General features: G+C 44.1%; 1 protein-coding gene across 1 annotated transcript in view; it reads right to left on the bottom strand.

The window, feature by feature from the left end:
- Positions 1–16,940, bottom strand: part of WWTR1 (WW domain containing transcription regulator 1) — a 129,236-nt gene extending 112,296 nt beyond the window's left edge. The window contains exons 1-2 of the mRNA XM_082394480.1: positions 16,651–16,940; positions 15,790–16,223 (exon numbers count right to left, since the gene is read on the bottom strand). Of these exons, the coding sequence (XP_082250606.1) occupies positions 15,790–16,220 (431 nt within the window). The 5' untranslated portion in view covers positions 16,221–16,223; positions 16,651–16,940. The remainder of the gene's footprint in view (positions 1–15,789; positions 16,224–16,650) is intronic.
- Between the last annotated feature and the right edge of the window lie 3,434 nt (positions 16,941–20,374).

Below are 20,374 nucleotides of genomic sequence, written 5' to 3'. Positions count from 1 at the left end.
ACAGCCCTTGCCATCTTCATGCTTACAGAAATGCCAGATCAATAAATGCAAGTTTAACTTTTTTCAGACCATAGATAAGATAACTAAACTTTTTTAAAAGCGTATGGAAAAAACGGACCATTAATTTAAAAACACATCTGGGTACAGCTTGACCTTTAAGTAGGTGATCTTTCTCCATTCTTGTCTTTCCTTCCTACAAGTTTTTACTACAGTACATATTTATGGTTGGATTTTATGCTAAAACGCACAAATAGCCAAATATATTCTGGATGATATAGTTATGTAACAAGAATTCATATTTGCCAAAAGTCCTATATGCAAAGGTTTATATTTCACATAGTACCTAAAACTAAGACCCATAAAAGTGGGGACAATTGCACTAGAGAGTGCGTCTACAGAAAACATAAGTAATTTTATAAGCAGCGTTGAAGTTTACTGCTTCTTTTATGACTCTTAATCCCTCCTACTAAATTCACATGTTCACACAAGTCCCAAACCAGTAACAGGGCCACTAGATGCTCCCATATTAGCAAAATGCAGCAGAATAGGCTTTTAACTACAATCCCAGCTTTAACTATAAAATGTATTCAAACTCAAACCAGTTTGATAAAATCAAGTATGTTTCATTTACTTACACTGTGAGAGGGTAAACTGACCCAGGGCATTTACCTGCATTAATTTCAGAATCCCCTTTGCCAGCTATCAAAATCAGTTCCGGCAAATGGAGAAACAAAGATGGAAAGATAAACGTTTATCTGCAACTACAGTTACATAATATTCTGAACCATAAGTTTTTAACTGATACTCTCCAAACATAATCTGCTATTTTTATGGCTGCAATTAAGTAGGACGCGTCTCAGCAGTGACAGTACTGTGAGCTACAAACTGTGACAAAGGTTTGACCACAGCGAGGACTGGAGATGGCAATTTTCCTCGTGGCAAGTGATTATCATATCAGTTAGAGTAATATTTTTACCCAAGTCTTATAACTTATCTCAGTTAGTTATAAAACACTGATTTCAGACCTCATTTTAACCAGATGTTTAAATAAGCAAATGTGTGGTCCTTCTAGACGGGCAGCGGATCTCTACAGGGAGAGCATCTTGCTCCTTAGCAGGACACCTCAGCGGAGGTGGGAATTTGTGGGATGCGCCTTATCTAATTCAGATGCTTATTTTCATCATTTTTCTCTCTTCAAAAGCTATCTTATCTGAATTAGTGCCCCAGGCCCTAGACCTGGCCCAACCCTGGAGAAAGAAAGTGGCCTCAGTGGAAAAACCATTCACTGGACATTTTTCAGTTCTCATCTTCCTTGACCTCTGAGAAACATGCCACAAAATTAACCCTTCCTCCTTCTTGAACTTCCCTGGATTTGGGGCACTACTTTCTGGATTTCCTCATATATATTTCTGGCTGTTTCTTCTCCATCTCATTTAGCAAGTATCACAGAACTTCTCCTTTCTTCTCAATCTATATGTAACCTCTCTCTAAGGAATCTCATCCACACCTGGATTTGAATAAGAATAATAATAAATATATATACGGTTATAGTTATATAGATAATATATGTAGGTAGATATAGTCACCTGGAAAAAAAAAAAATATATATATATATCTCTCTTGGAAATCTTAAAGTCACCTCAAACTCAACATGTTAAAACACTTCTCAACCTCTTCTAAACCTTCCAGTAATGCTTGTTACAACTAGAAGCACCACCATTCAAGCCATTATATAGCCAGCAACCTGCGAATTTTCCATTTCACCTGTTGTCCTCACTGCCCTTATCTAATCCATCAGCAAACCCTTTCAAATTTACTTAATATCCCTGAAATGATTTCACTATCCCTCAAATGATTGATTTCACTTCTTCCCTTTTCCAGCACCACCAAAGCAACTTCCCCATAATTAAATCACTCGTGTTCTCTATCTGCAGGGATGGCATATCACCAATGAAATGATACACATTTGTTCCAAAAAAGATTGTGAAGGAGCCAATATAAAATATCTAGAATGGAGCCTAACTTAAAAGTCTTTAAAAAAAAAAAGAGATAGTAAAAAAAAAAAATCACTCGTACGAGTACCTTCATTCCAGAGTGGCAGAATATTCAAGTCACGGCTTGTGAATCCCAAAACTGCAGTTACAATGTCTATCCCCATTTCATCCCAGTACAGCCCACATCAGCCAGCCCTGGAAACCCTGATCAGTTTTGGAGCACCAAGGGCATCAATTTTCTGAACCACAAAGCCAAATCCCAGTCTCTGAACTATAGTTACCCCAACAAGGTTTCTCACCCTGAGACCTCTCCCTCAGGCATCACATGAATTTCTCCAGAATTTAACCCATATCTATTCTCAGTCCTGAGGCTGTGTGAGGGTCAACCAGAAACAAAGACCACCTAAGCTGTGATTCCCAAGATCCCAAAACATCCAACTGATGCAAGTATAAATGAGGTCATGTGTATACATAATAAATCCCTGAAAGATACACAAGCAGTTGTGAACAGTGGTTCTATCTGAGTAAAACTAGAGGGTGGAGTACTTTTTTCACTTTATATCCTTCAGCTCTGCTTAAATTTTTTGATGAGAGTCTGTTAAAAAGCTGTCTTTTTTTTTTTTTTCTTGGCCACGCGGCTTGCGGGATCCTAGCTCCCCAACCAGGGATCGAATCTGGGCCCCCAGCAATGGAAGCTCGGAGTCTGAACCACTGGACTGCCAGGGCATTCCCAAAAAGCCATCTTTAAGAAGAAATCCAAAAATAAAATCAAGTCAGTAAAAGTTATGTCTGTTCATTTTGGTTATATTTATCATTTGCTTGTGTTTTCTACTTTTTGATGGACTATCACAGGTGCTTCCTCAACCTGTGAACACCTAAGCCAAGAAAGGTTTTCTATGGACAAACTGGGAGAAAGACAAATATTCATATCTCAGTATTTGCAGAAAAGCCATCACAAAGGAATATATATTTTAATAAACAATCCAGCATATGCATTTTTCCCCAGTCATCATGTTTTGTTTGTTTTGTTTTGTTTTGGCACCCCAGGTAGGACATGAACCCACAATCCCTGGCTTAGGGACCATGTTTTAATTACTGAGTCTATAGCTAGCCATGTTTACAGGTAAATTAGTCACCAAAAAGAACAGAATTTGAATTTATCTTCAGTGTTCAGAATTGAAGTGTGTCAAAGCATATTTTTAAAACAAAGAGTTAGTGTAGGGGGCCACAAAGACATAAAATATATTATGTACTGAAAAATTAATCATATACAACCTTTGTGCCATAGAATTTGTTTCCATATTGAGACTCGTTATTCAACGTCTTTGGTTGATTATTCTTAAGTTAATGAAAGGTGTGATTGATTGATTAGTTGGTTGATATCTAAAAGATAGTTATAAGGGTGGATGGAAAAATAAAATGATAGGTAGGTAAATGGATGGATGGATAGATGATAGATAGATAGATAGGTAGATAGATAGATAGATAGAATTAAGGAGAGAGGAACAGATTAGTGCTTCTCGAACTATCTGTGGTAAAGGACTAGTGTTTTTTATTTTCAATCCGTCAAGACAAGTATGTGGTCCTATTGTAGATGGCTTGTGTGTAGCTCAGGCCACATGTGACTTATCACACAAGTTTGACGCACCCAAACTACCCTGTTCCACAAGGCAATCCCATTGATCATGTGCTTAGATGTCACAGCAATGTTATTTTGCTATAAAAGTTTCTAAACACTCTCGACTTCTGTATCTAGCTCATCACAGGCCCGTAACATTAGCACACTGGTGTCAGTCTACGGACTACACTTTGAGTAGCACTGAGATACAGGATCAGCTACTTCACACTGCTATGCCACTCATTCCGATTGGTTGGGCATCCATCAAACTGGCCAGTGCATTTGCCAGCCCATGTATCACCCTTGTATAAGAAGGGTAGGTATATTGGTTAATAGGTAGAACAGTAGATGATAGAGAAATTAGAAAACAGACAAGCTAGATAGATAATAAATTAAGTAGGAGCCAGAGAGTCTCTGCTGTTTATGAAAATAATTCTCTAGATAAAGCATTAACAACGGTTGTCTCTAAATAGGGATCCAGGGAAAATCAGAAGAATCTATTTTCCACTTTCCTCCCTCCAGTAGTGGCTGAGCATATAATATTTTTATATTTAAAAACAAAATCAGAAACAATCTAAGTGTCCATCAATAGGGGATCAGTTTAAGAAATTCATTGTACATCCATACAATCGAATACTATGTAGTCCTTAAAGAAATAAAGCAGATATTTATGTACAGAAGAGGAATAAACACCAAGATATACTAAATGACAAAAGGAAGGTACAGAAGAGTGTGTACCATTTGTACTGTATTGAAAATAGTCTAGGTGGAAATACACATTTAATTTACATATACATATGCATACTTGTACTCACATAGAGTTTCTCTGGAAAGACAAAAGAAACTGGTATGCTGGAGAGGGTACCAGAGGACTAGAGGGAGGGTAAAAGAGACTTCTCACAGTACATGCTTTGGTACTATTCAAAATTTTGTCATTTACATGTATTTATTACCTATTTGAAAATTTTTTTTTAATGTGAAGTCATCTGAAAACATTAACATGTGATTCAGCATCATGAGTGAGTGTGAAAAGTCTCCCAGTGGGTTTCACTAAGAGTTTCGGAAGGATTCCCCTGAGAGGGAGGCCACGGGCTGCTCAGGGCCTAGGTGGGCTTCGGTGGATTAACTGTGGTTCCAGAATCTCAATTTTGTCTGTGCCCAGGTGACCAGCCTCATCCAAAACCTACAAGAGTATTCTGGGAACAACCAGACTTGCAAGCTATTCATTTACAAGCAGAGATGGCAGATTCAGTGGGGATGGGCCTGAGTCGAGGGTAGCCTCGTACCCCACTAACTTGGAGAGCAAAGACCACCCACTATGGTGGAACTGCACAGGCTTAATTAAATATATGACCAATGAATGGATCTATGGATGGACAGAGGAATGGCTGCTTTGCTAGGAAAGCACTATCATTTCAGACCCATACGTTAGTATAAAGTGTTTAGTTCCCTAAAGAACTAGGAAGACCTCAACATAAGGGACAATGGTGGGGTCTTATGCTACATTCAGATAACTCTAGGATTGGTGGATCTCAATGAAGGGATGAGGAAGCTGGCATTTACTAGTGAAAGGTCCGTGTACCCATCCTAGCTGCGGTTCTAAAGCCTCAATGGGATGCATGGTCATCTAACAACCAATACTTATCTTCAAGCTAAGTCAGGCCAGGTTCTTCTTGGCCTCAAAAATAGACCCTTAGCATTTCTGCTTCTGCACTTCTCTTCCTATCCCCTCTTTCCTGGAAGGCCCTTTTGCTCACCTGCCCACATTCTTCCCATTTTTCAAGACTCCATTTATGCCCAACCACCTTTACAGAGACTTCTCTGAACACCCACCCTTCATCTATCTTCCCCTCCACTGCATTTAGTACGTGGAGCTAGGATTCTAAACTTTCAATCCAGGATGCGCACAGACCTGATGGAACTACATTCCTGAACACGGCAGATTCCTATGAAGAATTCCAGGGTGCAAGCTTGCAAAGATTTAAAAGAAAATATTATGGGATTCCTTCCTTATCAAGCACCTACCTATGTGCCAGGCACTGTGCTCAGGTTATACAATGACAAGCAAGAAAAACATCATTCTTGCCCTCATGGAGGTTACAGTGTAGTAAGAAAGAGAAATAAATCAACAGTAATATGGGGAATTCCCTGGCAGTTCAGTGGTTAGGACTCTGGGCTTCCACTGCAGGGGGTGCGGGTTCGATCCCTGGTCAGGGAACCAAGATCCCACATGCCGAACAGTGCGGCCAAAAAAACCCACACAACGATAGTATTATAGCAGCAGTGCTATGTCTGCGGAGACACAGAGGGCTGTGGGAGAACCTAGCAGGAGCATCTAAGCCAGCGCGGGGGCTGTGAGTCAGGCGAAAACCCCTGCAGGGCTGGTATCTAAGGTGATGCCTAAAGGTAGTGTAGGCATTAACCGGGCAAAAAGCAGGGAAATAATATTCCAGGCACAGGTAGCTGCTTGTGCCAAGTTCCTGAGGCCAGGAGTACAGCCAATGGGAGAAACCAAAAGACGGTCAGCCCAGCTGCAAGTTTCAGACCTATAACCATAATAGAAATGACAGCCTTATTGTGACACACCTCAAAGTGCTTCCAACCCAGGAGAGCAGCTGCACACAGGTCAGAAGGAGGCTATTTAGGCTGGTTTTGTCTGTATTCCCCATGTCTCTCCAGCTAGACTGTCAGCTGCCTGAGGTCCGAAAAGCTGCCACATTTCTCCCATCCCGGCGCAGTGCACTGTGCTGGCACACAAGAAAAGTGCAATGATTTTTTGTTGTAAATGCTGAAATGGCTAAAGACCTTTAAGGTGGCACAAAGGCAAGGCCCTGGGAGAGCACAGCCCCCATCGCCATCTCAACCAGGAACAAGACAGGAGTAAGTAAACTTTCAGGGCTGCTCACTGTGCCAGGCACAGAGCAAAGCACTTCGCATATATTCCTGATTTCCTTCGCATATATTCCTGATTTCCTTCGCATATATTCCTGATTTCGCTTCATCTAACAGCAAACATCGTTTTTCCCTTTCCCATCTGCTGGGTCTAGATGGAACATTAACTAAAATCTAGAAGTCCAGGAGGAAGTGTATGCAAATAAAGAATATGTTGAAGGAAATTCAGAAGATTTGCCATTAAGTCTACTTCTTATCCTGACTTTTCTGGAGAATTTTTGGTTAAGATTTTAGCAATTACTGTGTTCGTTTCTAAAGCAAATAACCCAAAACAGATTAGTAGATGCAAACTGGTATCTATAGAATGCATAAACAATAAGGTCCTACTGTATAGCACAGGGAACTATATTCAATATCCTGTGATAAACCCTAATGGAAAAGAACATGAAAAAGAATATATATATATATGTATAACTGAGTCACTTTGCTGTACAGCATTAATTAACACAACATTGCAATTCAACTATACTTCAATAAAAATTTTTTAAAAAAGAAAGAAAAGAAAAGAACCCAAAACAAGAAAAACACAAGCAGTTTCCAAAGAGGATCTCCTTAGTAACATAAGCTCCAGGCTTCAGTTACTGAGCTAAGGCTACGAGATCCCTCCCATGCCCCACACACCTACCCAAATCTACCACTCCATCTTCCCTTGCCTCTTTGCTTGCTTTCTCCTGTGGTTTTTATAACTTCCCCTTTCCCCCGATTTAGAAAGAAATACGTTTATTATGCGACATTTGGAACATACAGAAAGGCAAAAAGTAGACAAGAAAAATCTCCATAATCCCACAAATGACCATTGAACACAGTTTGGTATGTAAGCCTCTATCAGACAGACACACACATACTTTTTAAAATAAAATCAGGATTATGACCCTTTCACAATGTACCATAATTATTGGGTTTTTATGTGTTATATCCCACTTGTCTGATATTTAGGGCCATTTCTTATCTCTAAGCATTGGTAACTGACTGTTAAATCAAGAAATATAAAGGAAAACGTAATACATCTATACAAAGCACACTGAAAAGAAAAACTATAACTTGATTTAAACATGAAACTCTCAACTAGAGAAATAACAATGGAAGTCACCAAAATGCTTCCCAAAGTCCACAGGACATTCCTAGGTGGACAGTATGAGATAATAGTTGGAATAAAAATGTTCAAAAGTCAAATACGCTTGTGAAATATTGGCTTAAAAATAAACTAGTTTTGTAACAAGTGACTCTGGAGTCTTGAACGTGTATTGTGAAATTCCAAGAGAGGGATAGAGCCTGCAACATATCCCAAATCTATTGGTCCAGGAACCTTTTGTTCACAAAGTATCTGAGTGGACTAGGGTTCCAAGAAATACACTTTGGAAAACATTGTTCTGCTGATATTTCAATGCACTAAAACATTCAGAGTCCCCCACAGACCACCGGAAGGGCCATCCCCTCAGACTTTCCCCTTCAATAAAAAGTTTATTACTTCAGTCCTCAGTCTTCCAAATCACCTTTTAAAAAAAAATTATACCCTGGATTGGTGGATTCATTTACTTCCACCATCCTCTCCTATGGTTAGATATTTCATTGAGGGAGGACAGGAAAGGCAGAGATGATAAGTAAGGGTGTAATTCCTACATGTCTCAATTTGTCAACAAACAAAAACTGACACTGAATCAACCCTTTAAGCAATCTATTTCTAATCAATCTCTGCAATTATAAAGACAATGAGAAGTAACCTTTTTTCCTGTAAGCTACTTTACTAACATCTAACTAACCCTCTCAACAAGTCCTCAGCAACATACCCAATCCTGACATAAATTAGGTCATCCGCCCTCCATGTCACATCTGTGTGCCCTGTAAAATGATATGGATTTATTAATGGTGAAAATCTCAATGAGAAGAAAAAATAGTCATTGTACATATACTATCCATTTCTGGTTTGTTTCATCATTTCTCTCTCTCTCCAGCACTGAGAGCTCCAAATTTGATCACCCAGACTGAGTTTAGAAGCAAATTCTAATGCTCCATCCACCACTCCAAAGTTATCTGGTCACCAAGGATACCTAGTTACAGGGCCTAATTATGGGCATGTAACTGACATGAGGCAGCACAGTACAAGGGCAGAAGTACAGGTTTGAGAATCACATAATTCTAATCCCATCTCTGCCACTCGCCTGTTATGTGACCCTGGGCCATTTACTCAACCTTATTGTGCCTCAGTTTCCTCAGCAGTAAAATGAGAAAATAATATGTACCTGTTCACAGGTCACTGTGAGGGTTAAAAGAATGTGTGAAAAGTACCTAGGGTTATGAATAAAGTTTCCTTACACACGTGTCAGGAGTGTGTTCCATGGGTGATTCTGGTGCTGCCTCTCCAGGAAGTACTGACTTACAGCTCCCTGCCTCCTCTGGAATAGAGCAGGTAATCAACCAATGTCAATTACCTCCCCTCTTCCTCTCGCCCCACTTCTCAATCTCACTCCCCCTCCCACACACAAAAGGGGCTCGACTAGTGGCTACAAGCCAGATTCCAAAAATCAGAAAGTAGACCCTCCTCAGAAGAGGTTAGATATCCTCTGCCCAAGATGCTGCAGCAAAAGGGCATCCGTGGTGGGCATTCCTATTTAGGTTTTTTAACAGGAAAGTTGATTCTCAATCTTTATTTACAAATTTAAAAACCAGCTTGCAATTCCAGATACAGGCTTCATTCAGCACCAAACTATAACCAAGAGTCAAAATTAGTTTATCCTGGGCTTCCCTGGTGGCGCAGTGGTTGAGAATCTGCCTGCCAATGCAGGGAACACGGGTTCGAGCCCTGGTCTGGGAAGATCCCACATGCCGCGGAGCAACTGGGCCCGTGAGCCACAATTACTGAGCCTGCGCGTCTGGAGCCTGTGCTCCGCAACAAGAGAGGCCGCGATAGTGAGAGGCCCGCGCACCACGATGAAGAGTGGTCCCCGCTTGCCACACTAGAGAAAACCCTCGCACAGAAACGAAGACCCAACACAGCCATAAATAAAAAAAAAAAAAAAAAAAATTAGTTTATCCTACTAGCAAGGTCTCTGCATCTGATTTTGGCCAGGTAGACAGCATATGCATGTAGGGAGGCAAGTGGAAGCAAGAACAAACTTGTACTGAAAGTCTACTATGTACCAGACACTTCAAATATGTTATCTAATCTTTAGAAATACCATGAAATAGGATTTCCCTGGTGGTGCAGTGGTTAAGAATCCTCGTGCCAATGCAGGGGACACAGATTCCGTCCCTGGTCTGGGAAGATCCCACATGCCGCGGGGCAACTAAGCCCGTGCTCCACAACTACTGAGCCTTTGCTCTAGAGCCTGCAAGCCACAACTACTGAGCCCATGTGCCACAACTACTGAAGCCCGCGTACCTAGAGCCCGTGCTCCACAATGAGAGAAGCCACTGCAATGAGAAGCCCGTGCACCGCAACCAAGGGTAGCCCCTGCTCACCGCAACTAGAGAAAGCCCGCCCACAGCAACAAAAGACCCAACGCAGCCAAAAATAAATAAATTTAATAAATAAATAAATAATAAAAGCAACCTCTTTAAAAAAAAAAAAAGAATCCGCCTGCGAATTCAGGGGACACGGGTTCGATCTCTGGTTGGGGAAGATCCCACATACCTCAGAGCAACTAAGCCCGTGTGCCACAACTACTGAAGCCCACGCGCCAAGAGCCTGTGCTCCGCAACAAGAGGAGCCACCGCAATGAGAAGCCCACATAGCACAACCAAGAGTAGCCCCCACTCGATGCAACTAGAGAAAGCCCATGTGCAGCAACGAAGACCCAACACAGCCAAAAATTAATTAATTAATTTAAAAAAGAAAAACAAAAACAGTTTCTCAAGTATGTACTCCAGCAAAATGAGGGCATAAACCAAAAAAGAGGAAGACAAACAAACAGCACTCTTAGCCATGGAAAGAAGTAAAGAGAAGCCCTAGGATGACAGCTCTGTTGTAGATCTAGAGAGCAACAAGAATGGAACAGAAAGATGAGGGAATCTGGACATAAAAGCTTAAGTAAAGGAGATCTGATAGAACCCAGGGGATTGAGAGCCTGGAAAATTTTGAGATCATAATAAAGGCAAATAGTATATAAACATATAAAAAGGTAATTAGAGGGGCTTCCCTGGTGGCGCAGTGGTTAAGAATCCACCTGCCAATGCAGGGGACACAGGCTTGTGCCCCGGTCCGGGAAGATCCCACATGCCGTGGAGCAGCTAGGCCCGTGAGCCACAACTACTAAGCCTGTGCGTCTGGAGCCTGTGCTCCACAACGGGAGAGGCCACGACAGTGAGAGGCCCGCGCACCGCGATGAAGAGTGGCCCCCGCTTGCCACAACTGGAGAAAGCCCTCGCACAGAAACGAAGATCCAACACAGCCAAAAATAAATAAAGAAATAAATAAAAATTAAAAAAAAAAAAAGGCAATTAGAAATAATAGGAAAAAATATTTAAGAAAGTCAAGATCCAAAAATGAAGAAACTAAAAGGTAACACAAATTTTAACAACTGATGAAGAGTGAAAAGAAAGAATCCCTATGACTTTGGGGCTGGATATATCCTCCTTTGAGTGTCCCAGGAGTCCTGACACCAGACACAATGTGCAAGTCTAAGATCCAATGTTAATACACAAGGCAATAAATTATATTAAATGTTGCCTCCAGTTTTTCAACTTCAAGAATAATTTATGAATAAAAAAGTCAATTTGGGGACAAAGCACAAAACCTTTATTGGTTATGGGTTCAGAGCTTTGGAATATTAAGGTGTCACTAACAAAAAGCAAATTGTGGACCGGATAGCCACCCAAACCTCCCTGACTTACAAAACGGGGAGTCAGAAATACTGTAAAGGGGCTTCCCTGGTGGCTCAGTGGTTAAGAATCCGCCTGTCAGTGCAGGGGACATGGGTTCGAGCCCTGGTCTGGGAAGATCCCAAACGCGGCGGAGCAACCAAGCCCGTGCGCCACAACTACTGAGCCCGCACGCCTAGAGCCCGTGCTCCGCAACAAGAGAGGCCACCACAGTAAGAAGCCTGCACACCGCAACAAAGAGTAGCTCCCCACTCGCGGCAACTAGAGAAAGCCCGCATGCAGTAACAAAGACCCAACGCAGACAAAAATAAATAAATAAATAAATTTATTTATTTTTTAAAAAATAAAATAAAAAATTGAAAGGTTCCCTCTGTGAGCCTTAAGAAAGTGAAGGAAACCATTGTGTTTCAACAAAAGCCCTTTTATACTATTGGGTTTGTTACCAACCGCATAGATCACTTTGACAAAAATAATTTTCTACCACACATTTCAGAAAAGGCAAAACACTAAAATTATTACTAAAAATTGGGAGTGGCAGCAAATGTTACAGTTGGAATTATATTTAAGAGTGGGGATAATTTTTCTTATAGAATATGTTATTCAAATAAAAATTTTCTACAAGAATGGAAAGTTCTACTGAATCCAGATCACTTTCTTCTTTATAATTCTCTATTTTCTGGTCTATGTACACCAAACATGTATTCCATTTATAACCAGAAATTTTTTTTTAATTTTAATGTGATCAGTGTTCAAAGTCAGTGTGCCAGTTGCTAAAAGCCCAACACCTACACACCCCAGCCTGATTTATGAGCTGTAGAGAACAGCAGGAACAATGCAGTCAGTCTTCAGAGGCCATGCATTTTAACATTCTATCCTCCCCATTGTTAAATGCTACCCTAACACCACAGGGAAGGTGTGACTGCTTAGAAAAGGTGCCCTGCAACAGGTACCAGAAAGTGATTACACCATATACCTAGGAACAATCTTGCCTGAGAAAATGACAAAAAGGTTTTTTAAAGCTTCTTAGATGTCCAGGCTTTGTATCCCATAAAGCTCATTGTTCAGCTGGGGAAGTGACATGAGAATAAAGGCGGGAGTGGGGAAAACGGAAAACTGCTCCCTAAGTAGATGACAACAGATTAGAGGGCCAGTCCAGGGTCCACCATTAAATAACCACAAATGGCATTCCCAAAGTCACGTCAATACCCTTCCCTGGCCTCAGTTTTCTAACCTTCCCCCCCAGAAAATGACCTTGTCAATTATAAAATACTTTGATTTCTGATTTATAAAGCCCTCAACTCCTGACAAAATCAAGAATAGGATTCTACTGCTAGCCCCATTTCACAGATGTTGGGGCAAAGTCATGGGTAGATTTTATGAAAATTAATTCAGGGTTAGTTGCCACCATTTTCCAAGCTTCTACTTAAATCCACCAAAATACATTGCTTTCTGAGGCTGTGTAACAAAGTGTGGCATATAACATTTATCTTATTCCAACTTTAAACAAAGCTCCAAAAGAAATTCAGAGAACTCTTGGCAGATTGCTTATCTCAAAAAACAAAAGTCACAGTGACTTAATTTCTTCAATTCCCTTAGCTACTTGGCCAAAAAATTTCCAGGGATAGCATCAGATCAAGCCTACAGGCCTACTGCTTACACGTGTTTCCAGTTGTTGTCTTTACTGACTATCCAAAGTGAGATGAAGATGCAGCCAGCTTTGGACTGAGGAGTGGCTTTTAGTTGGGGGATGAGGCAAATGGAGCATATCAACTTTCTCTAAACCCAAGGCTAACTTCCATTTTTAACCTAGTTTCACAAACATATTTTAGAGCTACTCCAATCATTCAAAGCCTGTATAAAAGGTAACTCTTTTGTTTTATTTCTGTTTATGGATCTTTTCCCCCTAGCTTTCCTCAGATATTAGGCAAGACCAGCTCTTATTTCATATTTTTAACAACCAGCTATACCAATCATACATTATATATATTTGTGTGTGTGTATTTATAAACACAATTCAAAAACCACTTGGGACCAAAAATAACCTCCAAAATTATTAGAAATTATTGGGTCTTTTTCTACGTGTAGTTACTACTAAGTCCATTTCTATAAAAGTCACAGTAAGATATTCAAAACTGCATTTACCTAAGTAAAGCAATACAAGATGCTACTTTGGATCTTTATGTAGTATACAAACTAATGTCATCCTTTGGAACAATATCATCACACTTAGAAAAATGTCATGCTATTACATCACATACTTGAATTCCACCAACCATTTAGAAATCAAAGCACTGGACTTCCCTGGTGGCGCAGTGGTTAAGAATCCTCCTGCCAATGCAGGGGACACAGGTTCCATCCCTGGTCTGGTAAGATCCCACATGCCACGGAGCAACTAAGCCCATGAGCCACAACTACTGAGCCTATGTGCTACAACTACTGAAGCCCGCGCACCTAGAGCCTGTGCTCTGCAACAAAGACAAGCCACTGCAACGAGAAGCCTGCGCACCACAACGAAGAGTAGCCCCAGCTCGCCGCAACTAGAGAAAAGCCTGTGCGCAGCAACGAAGACCCAACGCAGCCAAAAATAAATTAATTAATTAAAAAAAAAGAAAAGAAATAAAAGCACTGAGTATGTGTCCACACTATCACTGAAAAACCAGGAGAAGACCAGTTGTGGACTAAAATGACCATCAAGTCTGTTTTAGGACAAGGGCTTCTCAGCAATGCATCAACCCCAGCAAAAAAATAAAGCACTCCTCCTTGCACAAGACATGAACAGCTTTGGGATGGGAAAGGAATAATTGGCCACCAGTATGAGTCAAAGAGTTGGCTATTATAAGCCTCATCCCTCATTGTGTATTTGTTATTAGGGTCCTCTCACAGCCATCAAAGTATCAAATATTAGTGCCAAAGAAAGGCTTGATTACCTTTTTTTTTTTTTTTTAATTTATTTATTTATTTCTTTCTTTATTTATTTATGGCTGTGTTGGGTCTTCGTTTCTGTGCGAGGGCTTTCTCTAGTTGTGGCAAGTGGGGGCCACTCTTCATCGCGGTGCGTGGGCTTCTCACTATCGCGGCCTCTCTTGTTGCGGAGCACAGGCTCCAGACGCGCAGGCTCAGTAATTGTGGCTCACGGGCCTAGTTGCTCTGCAGCATGTGGGATCTTCCCAGACCAGGGCTCGAACCCGTGTCCCCTGCATTGGCAGGCAGATTCTCAACCACTGCGCCACCAGGGAAGCCCTACCTTTATTAAAATAGCACATAACATCTTAACGTCTAAACTAAAGCTACTCAATCAAAGAAATATGGGCTTTAAAATAAATTCCAAGGCAAGTACTTAGAGGAGGAGTTTCCCTCCATGGCAGTGAAGAGCCAGCCAGGGCAGGCAATCCTGGACCAAGTGGTCCAGCTGGCACGACTTCAATCCAGGCCATTGATAGCCTAACCCCCCATGACCTCACTAATTACATTTCAAGTTCCAGCTTGGCTTCTCCTCCAGAATATAATTATTTTAGGGTACCACAATTGAAACAACCTTCTTTATGCCTATGAATATACTTTCCTATACAGTCTAATTCCACTCAAACGTAAACTTCATTACATCAAAAAGCTGGAACAAAGGGAAGGGAAGAATGACAAAGCAGGCTCCTGATTCGATGGTATTCTAGGTTACCAAGGGCGACATAATAAAACTCCGACCCAGTTTCCACACAGTTGATTTGTCTAGCTTTAACTACTTCACCAGGCAGTTACTAATTACATCACAGGTGCTGAGTGGTCATCACGTCACCAGTAAGGCCTCCCAGGCAGTGTTCACTTTTCTAGACTGCTTTTCCCAAGAATGGAGAGACTGGAGACCACCTACACTACCAAGAGTCCCTCTCCTCCCCAAGCCTCATATCTGCTCTAGCATTATCTTGGTGTCATATCCCAGTGGACCAGGCTCTGAGTTATCTGACTTCGAGTGGGCAGGGAAGGGAGTAAGAGTTCGGGTCCAGGAGTCTGTATCAGTACTCCAGCTTCAGGGTATGGTCACCTATGTGTTTCAGGAGAATTCTCCCAAAAGTTTTTTTTTTTTTCTTGTACCTCTAAGAGTTTCCATGTCCCGAATCTCTTGTGACTTCCAGGGCCCTGGAAGAACTTCACCAGACTCAGTTTCTCTGATCCCTTACAATTCCGGCACCCAGAGACTCACTCCCTACTTCCAGCCTCCCAGATCTCTGGGAAACCACCGTGGAAGGTGACACATCACCTCTCTCTCTCTCTCTCTCTCTCCCTTCTCTTTCTCTCTCTCTCTCTCTCTCTCTCACACACACACACACACACACACACGCACACACTCAAGAACAAGCGTGCACGCCCTGGGTATCGTGACTCTGTGTCCCCCCTAGTTCCAGGCTGACTTACTTGAGGAAGTACCTCTGGCCAGTGGCCGTGAAGGTCATCTCCCAGCCCGGGGGCAGCGGCAGCTCGTCGGTCACGTCGTAGGACTGCTGTCGGAGGTGCGCGTGCTGCTGCGCTGGGCTGCCCGCAGCGCCCGCGCCGGTGCCCAGCTGCAGAGACGCGGGCGACGAGTGCGAGCGGACGTGCTGGGCGCCGCCGGCCAGTCGGGGCCCCGGGTGACCACCGGACGAGTCGGTGCTCGACTGGCGCGAGTGCGAGCCGGAGTCAGGCTCCTTGAAGAACGACTCGGGCAGGATCTTCTTCCGCCACGAGCTGGGCTTGGGGTTCATCACCGAGTTGAAGAGGGCTTCGAGGTCCGTGTCTAGGTCTTGAGTGACGTGGATCACTTGCTGCCCGGGTGGCGGGAGCGGAGGGGGCGCCGAGGCCGGATTCATCTTCTGCAAGAAAGGAGGTCAGATTAGCCTTTTATTGAGGGTCGGAGAGGGGGGATACGGGGTGGGGGGAAAGAGAATAGAGAGAAAAAGCAAAAGAGACAGATAGGTGTCTGCCTCGGGATCCCAGACACCCAGCAGTTAAGACCAGCCGGATGGGGGGAGGGGTCCCTCCTGGCCTCGAGAATTATGCAACTTTCTTGAAGCCAAGAAGTTACCAGGAAAGGGGGGATGGGGTGGCCGCTGGGAGTTAACTGCACTGGAGACGCTGCTGAACTGCTGGTGGCAAAGGACAGGTCGAAACTTTCCAGGGCAGTCAGCCCCCCAGAGTCTCAACCCGAGCCAACTCCAAGACATCTCAACTCCGGAAGCCCGAGGAGCCGGGCGCCCTGGAGTGGTGTCCGGTGAGCGGGCGCGCGCCAGCGGGCACTACCTGGGCGCGCAGCGAAGCCGAGTCTGGGCGTGCGGCGGTCGCCGTCCCGCCCGAACTCGCCGTCGGGCCTGGGTCGCTAGGGTGCGTCCCGAGCTTGCAGGGCTGGAGCCGGGGCCCGGCTGGCAAATCCTGACCCGACTCGGTGCCTGGCAGCCGAGGGGCTTCTGCTCTCACATCCCCCGAACTGGCCTCAGGCGCTCGCGCTCCGCGAGGAGGCAGAGGAGAAGCAGACAGCGCGGCCGCCGCGGCTCCCGGACTGTCCCATAAACAAAGTTTGGAGCAAACTCCCACTCCCAGGAAAGAGGCGGGGCCGAAAGTTGAGCTGTTGAATTATGCATGACCTCCAAGTCCCCAGCCTGCCTGCCCCCGCTCGTCCCTCCCCTTCCTCCTCCTCCTCCTCCTCCTCCTCCCACCCCCGGCTCCAGAAAACCCTGGGCGTGCTGGGTACTTTGCAGGGTAAGAGGAGACGGGTGCCCTCCACCCACTCCTGGTCGCGCGGACCTCTCCCGCGGAGCCCTGGATCTGCATTCCTTTGAGTTTACCACGGACTTGGGGCGGGATCAAAGGGAAAGTGGCCCGAGCCTGTTTAATCAAGGACTTGTGGACCGAAACCAAGGCTGGGGGTGGCGGAGGGCACGCGGGTGAGGGGCCCAGACCGAGTAAGGGCCGGTCCTGGGCGCCGCGCCCTCCCTTAGTGCCGGGTGCCGAGGCCGGGAGCGCCGGAGCGCTGCACTGATCCGTGATTCTGCCTGAGGGCGGGCCCGGGTGCGCCCCGGCGCGGGGAGACACCAGCGAGGCCAGCCTTTCCACGGGAGGCTACTTAGCGCTTGTGACCATATTTGGTCTGGCGAGGAGGCATCTCGGCTGTTTGGCTTTCAATTGTCTGCTCGTGCGCAGACGGTGCCCAGAAAGTGCCTCTGTCGCTAGGGATGCGGCTTCGCCAACTGGTTCATTGTAAACAACCTTCAAACCATTTATCAATACTTGTTTTCCTCTCCAGGGTGACTCAGGTCACTAGGGGTTGAGAAGAAACCTGGTCAAAGCTTGGGCGCTGGAAAGGGACAGCGATCGTGCCCCCCTCTCCCGCGACATCCGCGCGGGTAGTGGGAGGATTGGAATGTCCCTGACGCCCTCCAGAGAGCCTGGAGCCGGGATGGAACCGGAACAGGTGGCTGGGAGCAGAGAGGGTGCGCCAGTGACCCGGAAAAAACCACCCACCCTCCCACCGACTGGATCTAGGCGAGGGGTGGAGACCCCCTGCTAGATCTAGACTGGCAAGACAGCTGCGGGAAGTAGGAAGCGGCCTGGTCCTCCGGAGCAGCTCAATTCCTTCTTTCCCTTGTCCCTTCTCCACTGGGGGGAAGGGGAGAGTGGCTGCGAGGTAAGTCAGGCTTCAGAAAGTCCCTACCCGACCCCATTTGATTCAAACATAAGTTTATGGAATAAGTCATATGAGGCGATATATGTAAAGCACTTTGAAGACATACCTACCTACATACCTCTTTGTTAAATAAAATAGAATTGTATCAAGTGCAAGTATTGTGCCTTCACAGTTTTATAAGGGTGGAACAAAGTCAAAATTAAAATCTGGAGTTGCTTTGAAGGAGTAAAGTTTATGGGAAAGACAAAGCCACCCCACAGTTTTGCTTTGGAAAAGGTAAGAGTATTCGGGGCACATTCCCTGAATGGCTTCTCCCTGTCAGTGCCCAAAATAGAGCAGAGGCCACCTAAGTGAGCCCACCCCCCATTATCTGTATTTGAGGGTGTGCTGTGATTCCAAACTCCCCACAGACGGGAAAATCAAGACTGCCTGAGAGAGAAAGACAGTCATGTGGATCACTGTCAAAGGTGAGCAGAGCATGGCTCCTTCAGGAGACTCTGGAACTATCTCCCATCAGCGAGTCCTCTGCCCATAGGACCAGCAGAGGGAAGGGGAAGCTGCTACAGGTCACCCCATGGGAAATAGCATCTTTACAAGCTATCGTCAGAAGCCACCACAGTTGCAACAATGGGGAAATTAGCTCTGGAACTAGAGGAAGTGACTGGGACCGAAAGGTTACTAATTCAGAAGCCACTTGACGATGAACAGATGGAACCTTGAGGCCAGCCCAACTCCAGGAAGGTCCTCACCCAGGAAGGAGTGTCTTGCTTTGTAAAGAGTTCCCGGCTGCTGCACAGAGGAAGATGCTGAGGGAGCCATGAGATTAATCAGTTAGGGAGAATCAGGATTGAGGTTGGGTGGGCAAGGATGCCGTCATTCCTTGCCAAACTTCAAGCCATAGATAGTGGAGGACAAAGGAGATGCCTGAAATGGAAATTGCTCTGATCACGTGATAGCTCTAAGGGAAAACTCCCAGTTCCCAAACAGTCTATAAGATATGATAGTGGATGGCCAAAGAGATTTGCTTCAGTGCTTCAAACAATAGTTTCAGATTAAATAACATTTACAGGTGCCTTGTGTCTATCAGGTACTGCCCATAAGAGGCAGTATGGTGTAACAGGTAAGTGTATAATGAATCTCTGGAGGAAAATACCTGAGGCAAGATACTGAAACTCTCTATTCCTGAGTTTTCTCCTTTGTAAATTAGAAACAATAACAGTACCCACCTCACAGGATTTTAGATTAAAACAAATTACAGTCGGCCCTTTGTATCCTTGGGTTCCACATCCACTGTGGATTTAAAAAAAAAAAAAAAATTCCAGAAAGTTCCATAAAGCAAAACTTGAATTTGTGGCACACTGACAACTGTTTACATAGCATTTAATTATATTAGTTATTATAAGAAATGTGGAGCTGATTTAAAGTATATGGGAGGATGTGTGTAGGTTATATTTAAATACTACGCCATTTTATATAAGGGACTTGAACATCCTCAGATTTTGGTTGGGGGGGGCGGGGTGTCCTAGAACCAACCCCCTGCTGACACTGAGGAACGACTATATACAAATTTATCTGTTCCCACTGATTTAGAACACAAGCTTTGAAATGCCTAGCTCTACTCTCTACACTGGGCAAGTAATTTAACCTCCCTTAAATCACAGATTATTCATTTACAAATTGGAGATAACAGTGTGGTAGGCTGTGACACTGCTGGCCTTCAGTGGACCACCCTTCTTTTGGTCACACCCTTATGGAGTCCCTCCCACTTAAATCTGGACTGGACCAGTGACTTGCCTTCGCCTGGAGAATGCAGCCCGGCATCTGTGCTTGTTCCCTCTTTTAACCCCAAGGGAGGTGTGGAAGTTTCTGCTTCTGTACTTTTGGGAGATCTGAGCCACTAGGGAAGAAGTGCAACTACTTTGCTGGGGAAACCACGTGCAGAGGAAGAGGCCCTGAGATAGGTGGAGACAGGGAGAACTCCAGCCTTCCAGCACCAGAGCTGAGCCCAGCCCACAGCCGGCCCAACAGCTGACTGCAAGGGCATCAGTAACCAGCATCAAGACCAATAGAACCAGAGCCCAGCCGAGCCCAGCCCAGATTGTAGAACAAATAAAATAAATATTGTTTTAAGCTACTAAATTTTGAAATTTTTTTTTAAATGCAGAATGGGCATTCTAAAGATGAAATAAGAAATTACAAATAAAGTTCTTAACACAAATTCTGTTACATGCTAAAGTATTTAATAAATAATGGCTGTGATTTGGGCTGAGACCCATAAAATAGATAATAGACAAATATTTTACAGGTAAGGAGACTGGCCCAGTGAGTTTTAAAGTACAGGAA

The sequence above is a fragment of the Balaenoptera borealis genome (genome assembly GCF_965194805.1).
Source record: "Balaenoptera borealis genome assembly, chromosome: 5".
Taxonomy (NCBI): Eukaryota; Metazoa; Chordata; class Mammalia; order Artiodactyla; family Balaenopteridae; genus Balaenoptera; species Balaenoptera borealis.
This window is presented reverse-complemented; position numbering and strand designations above follow the sequence as displayed.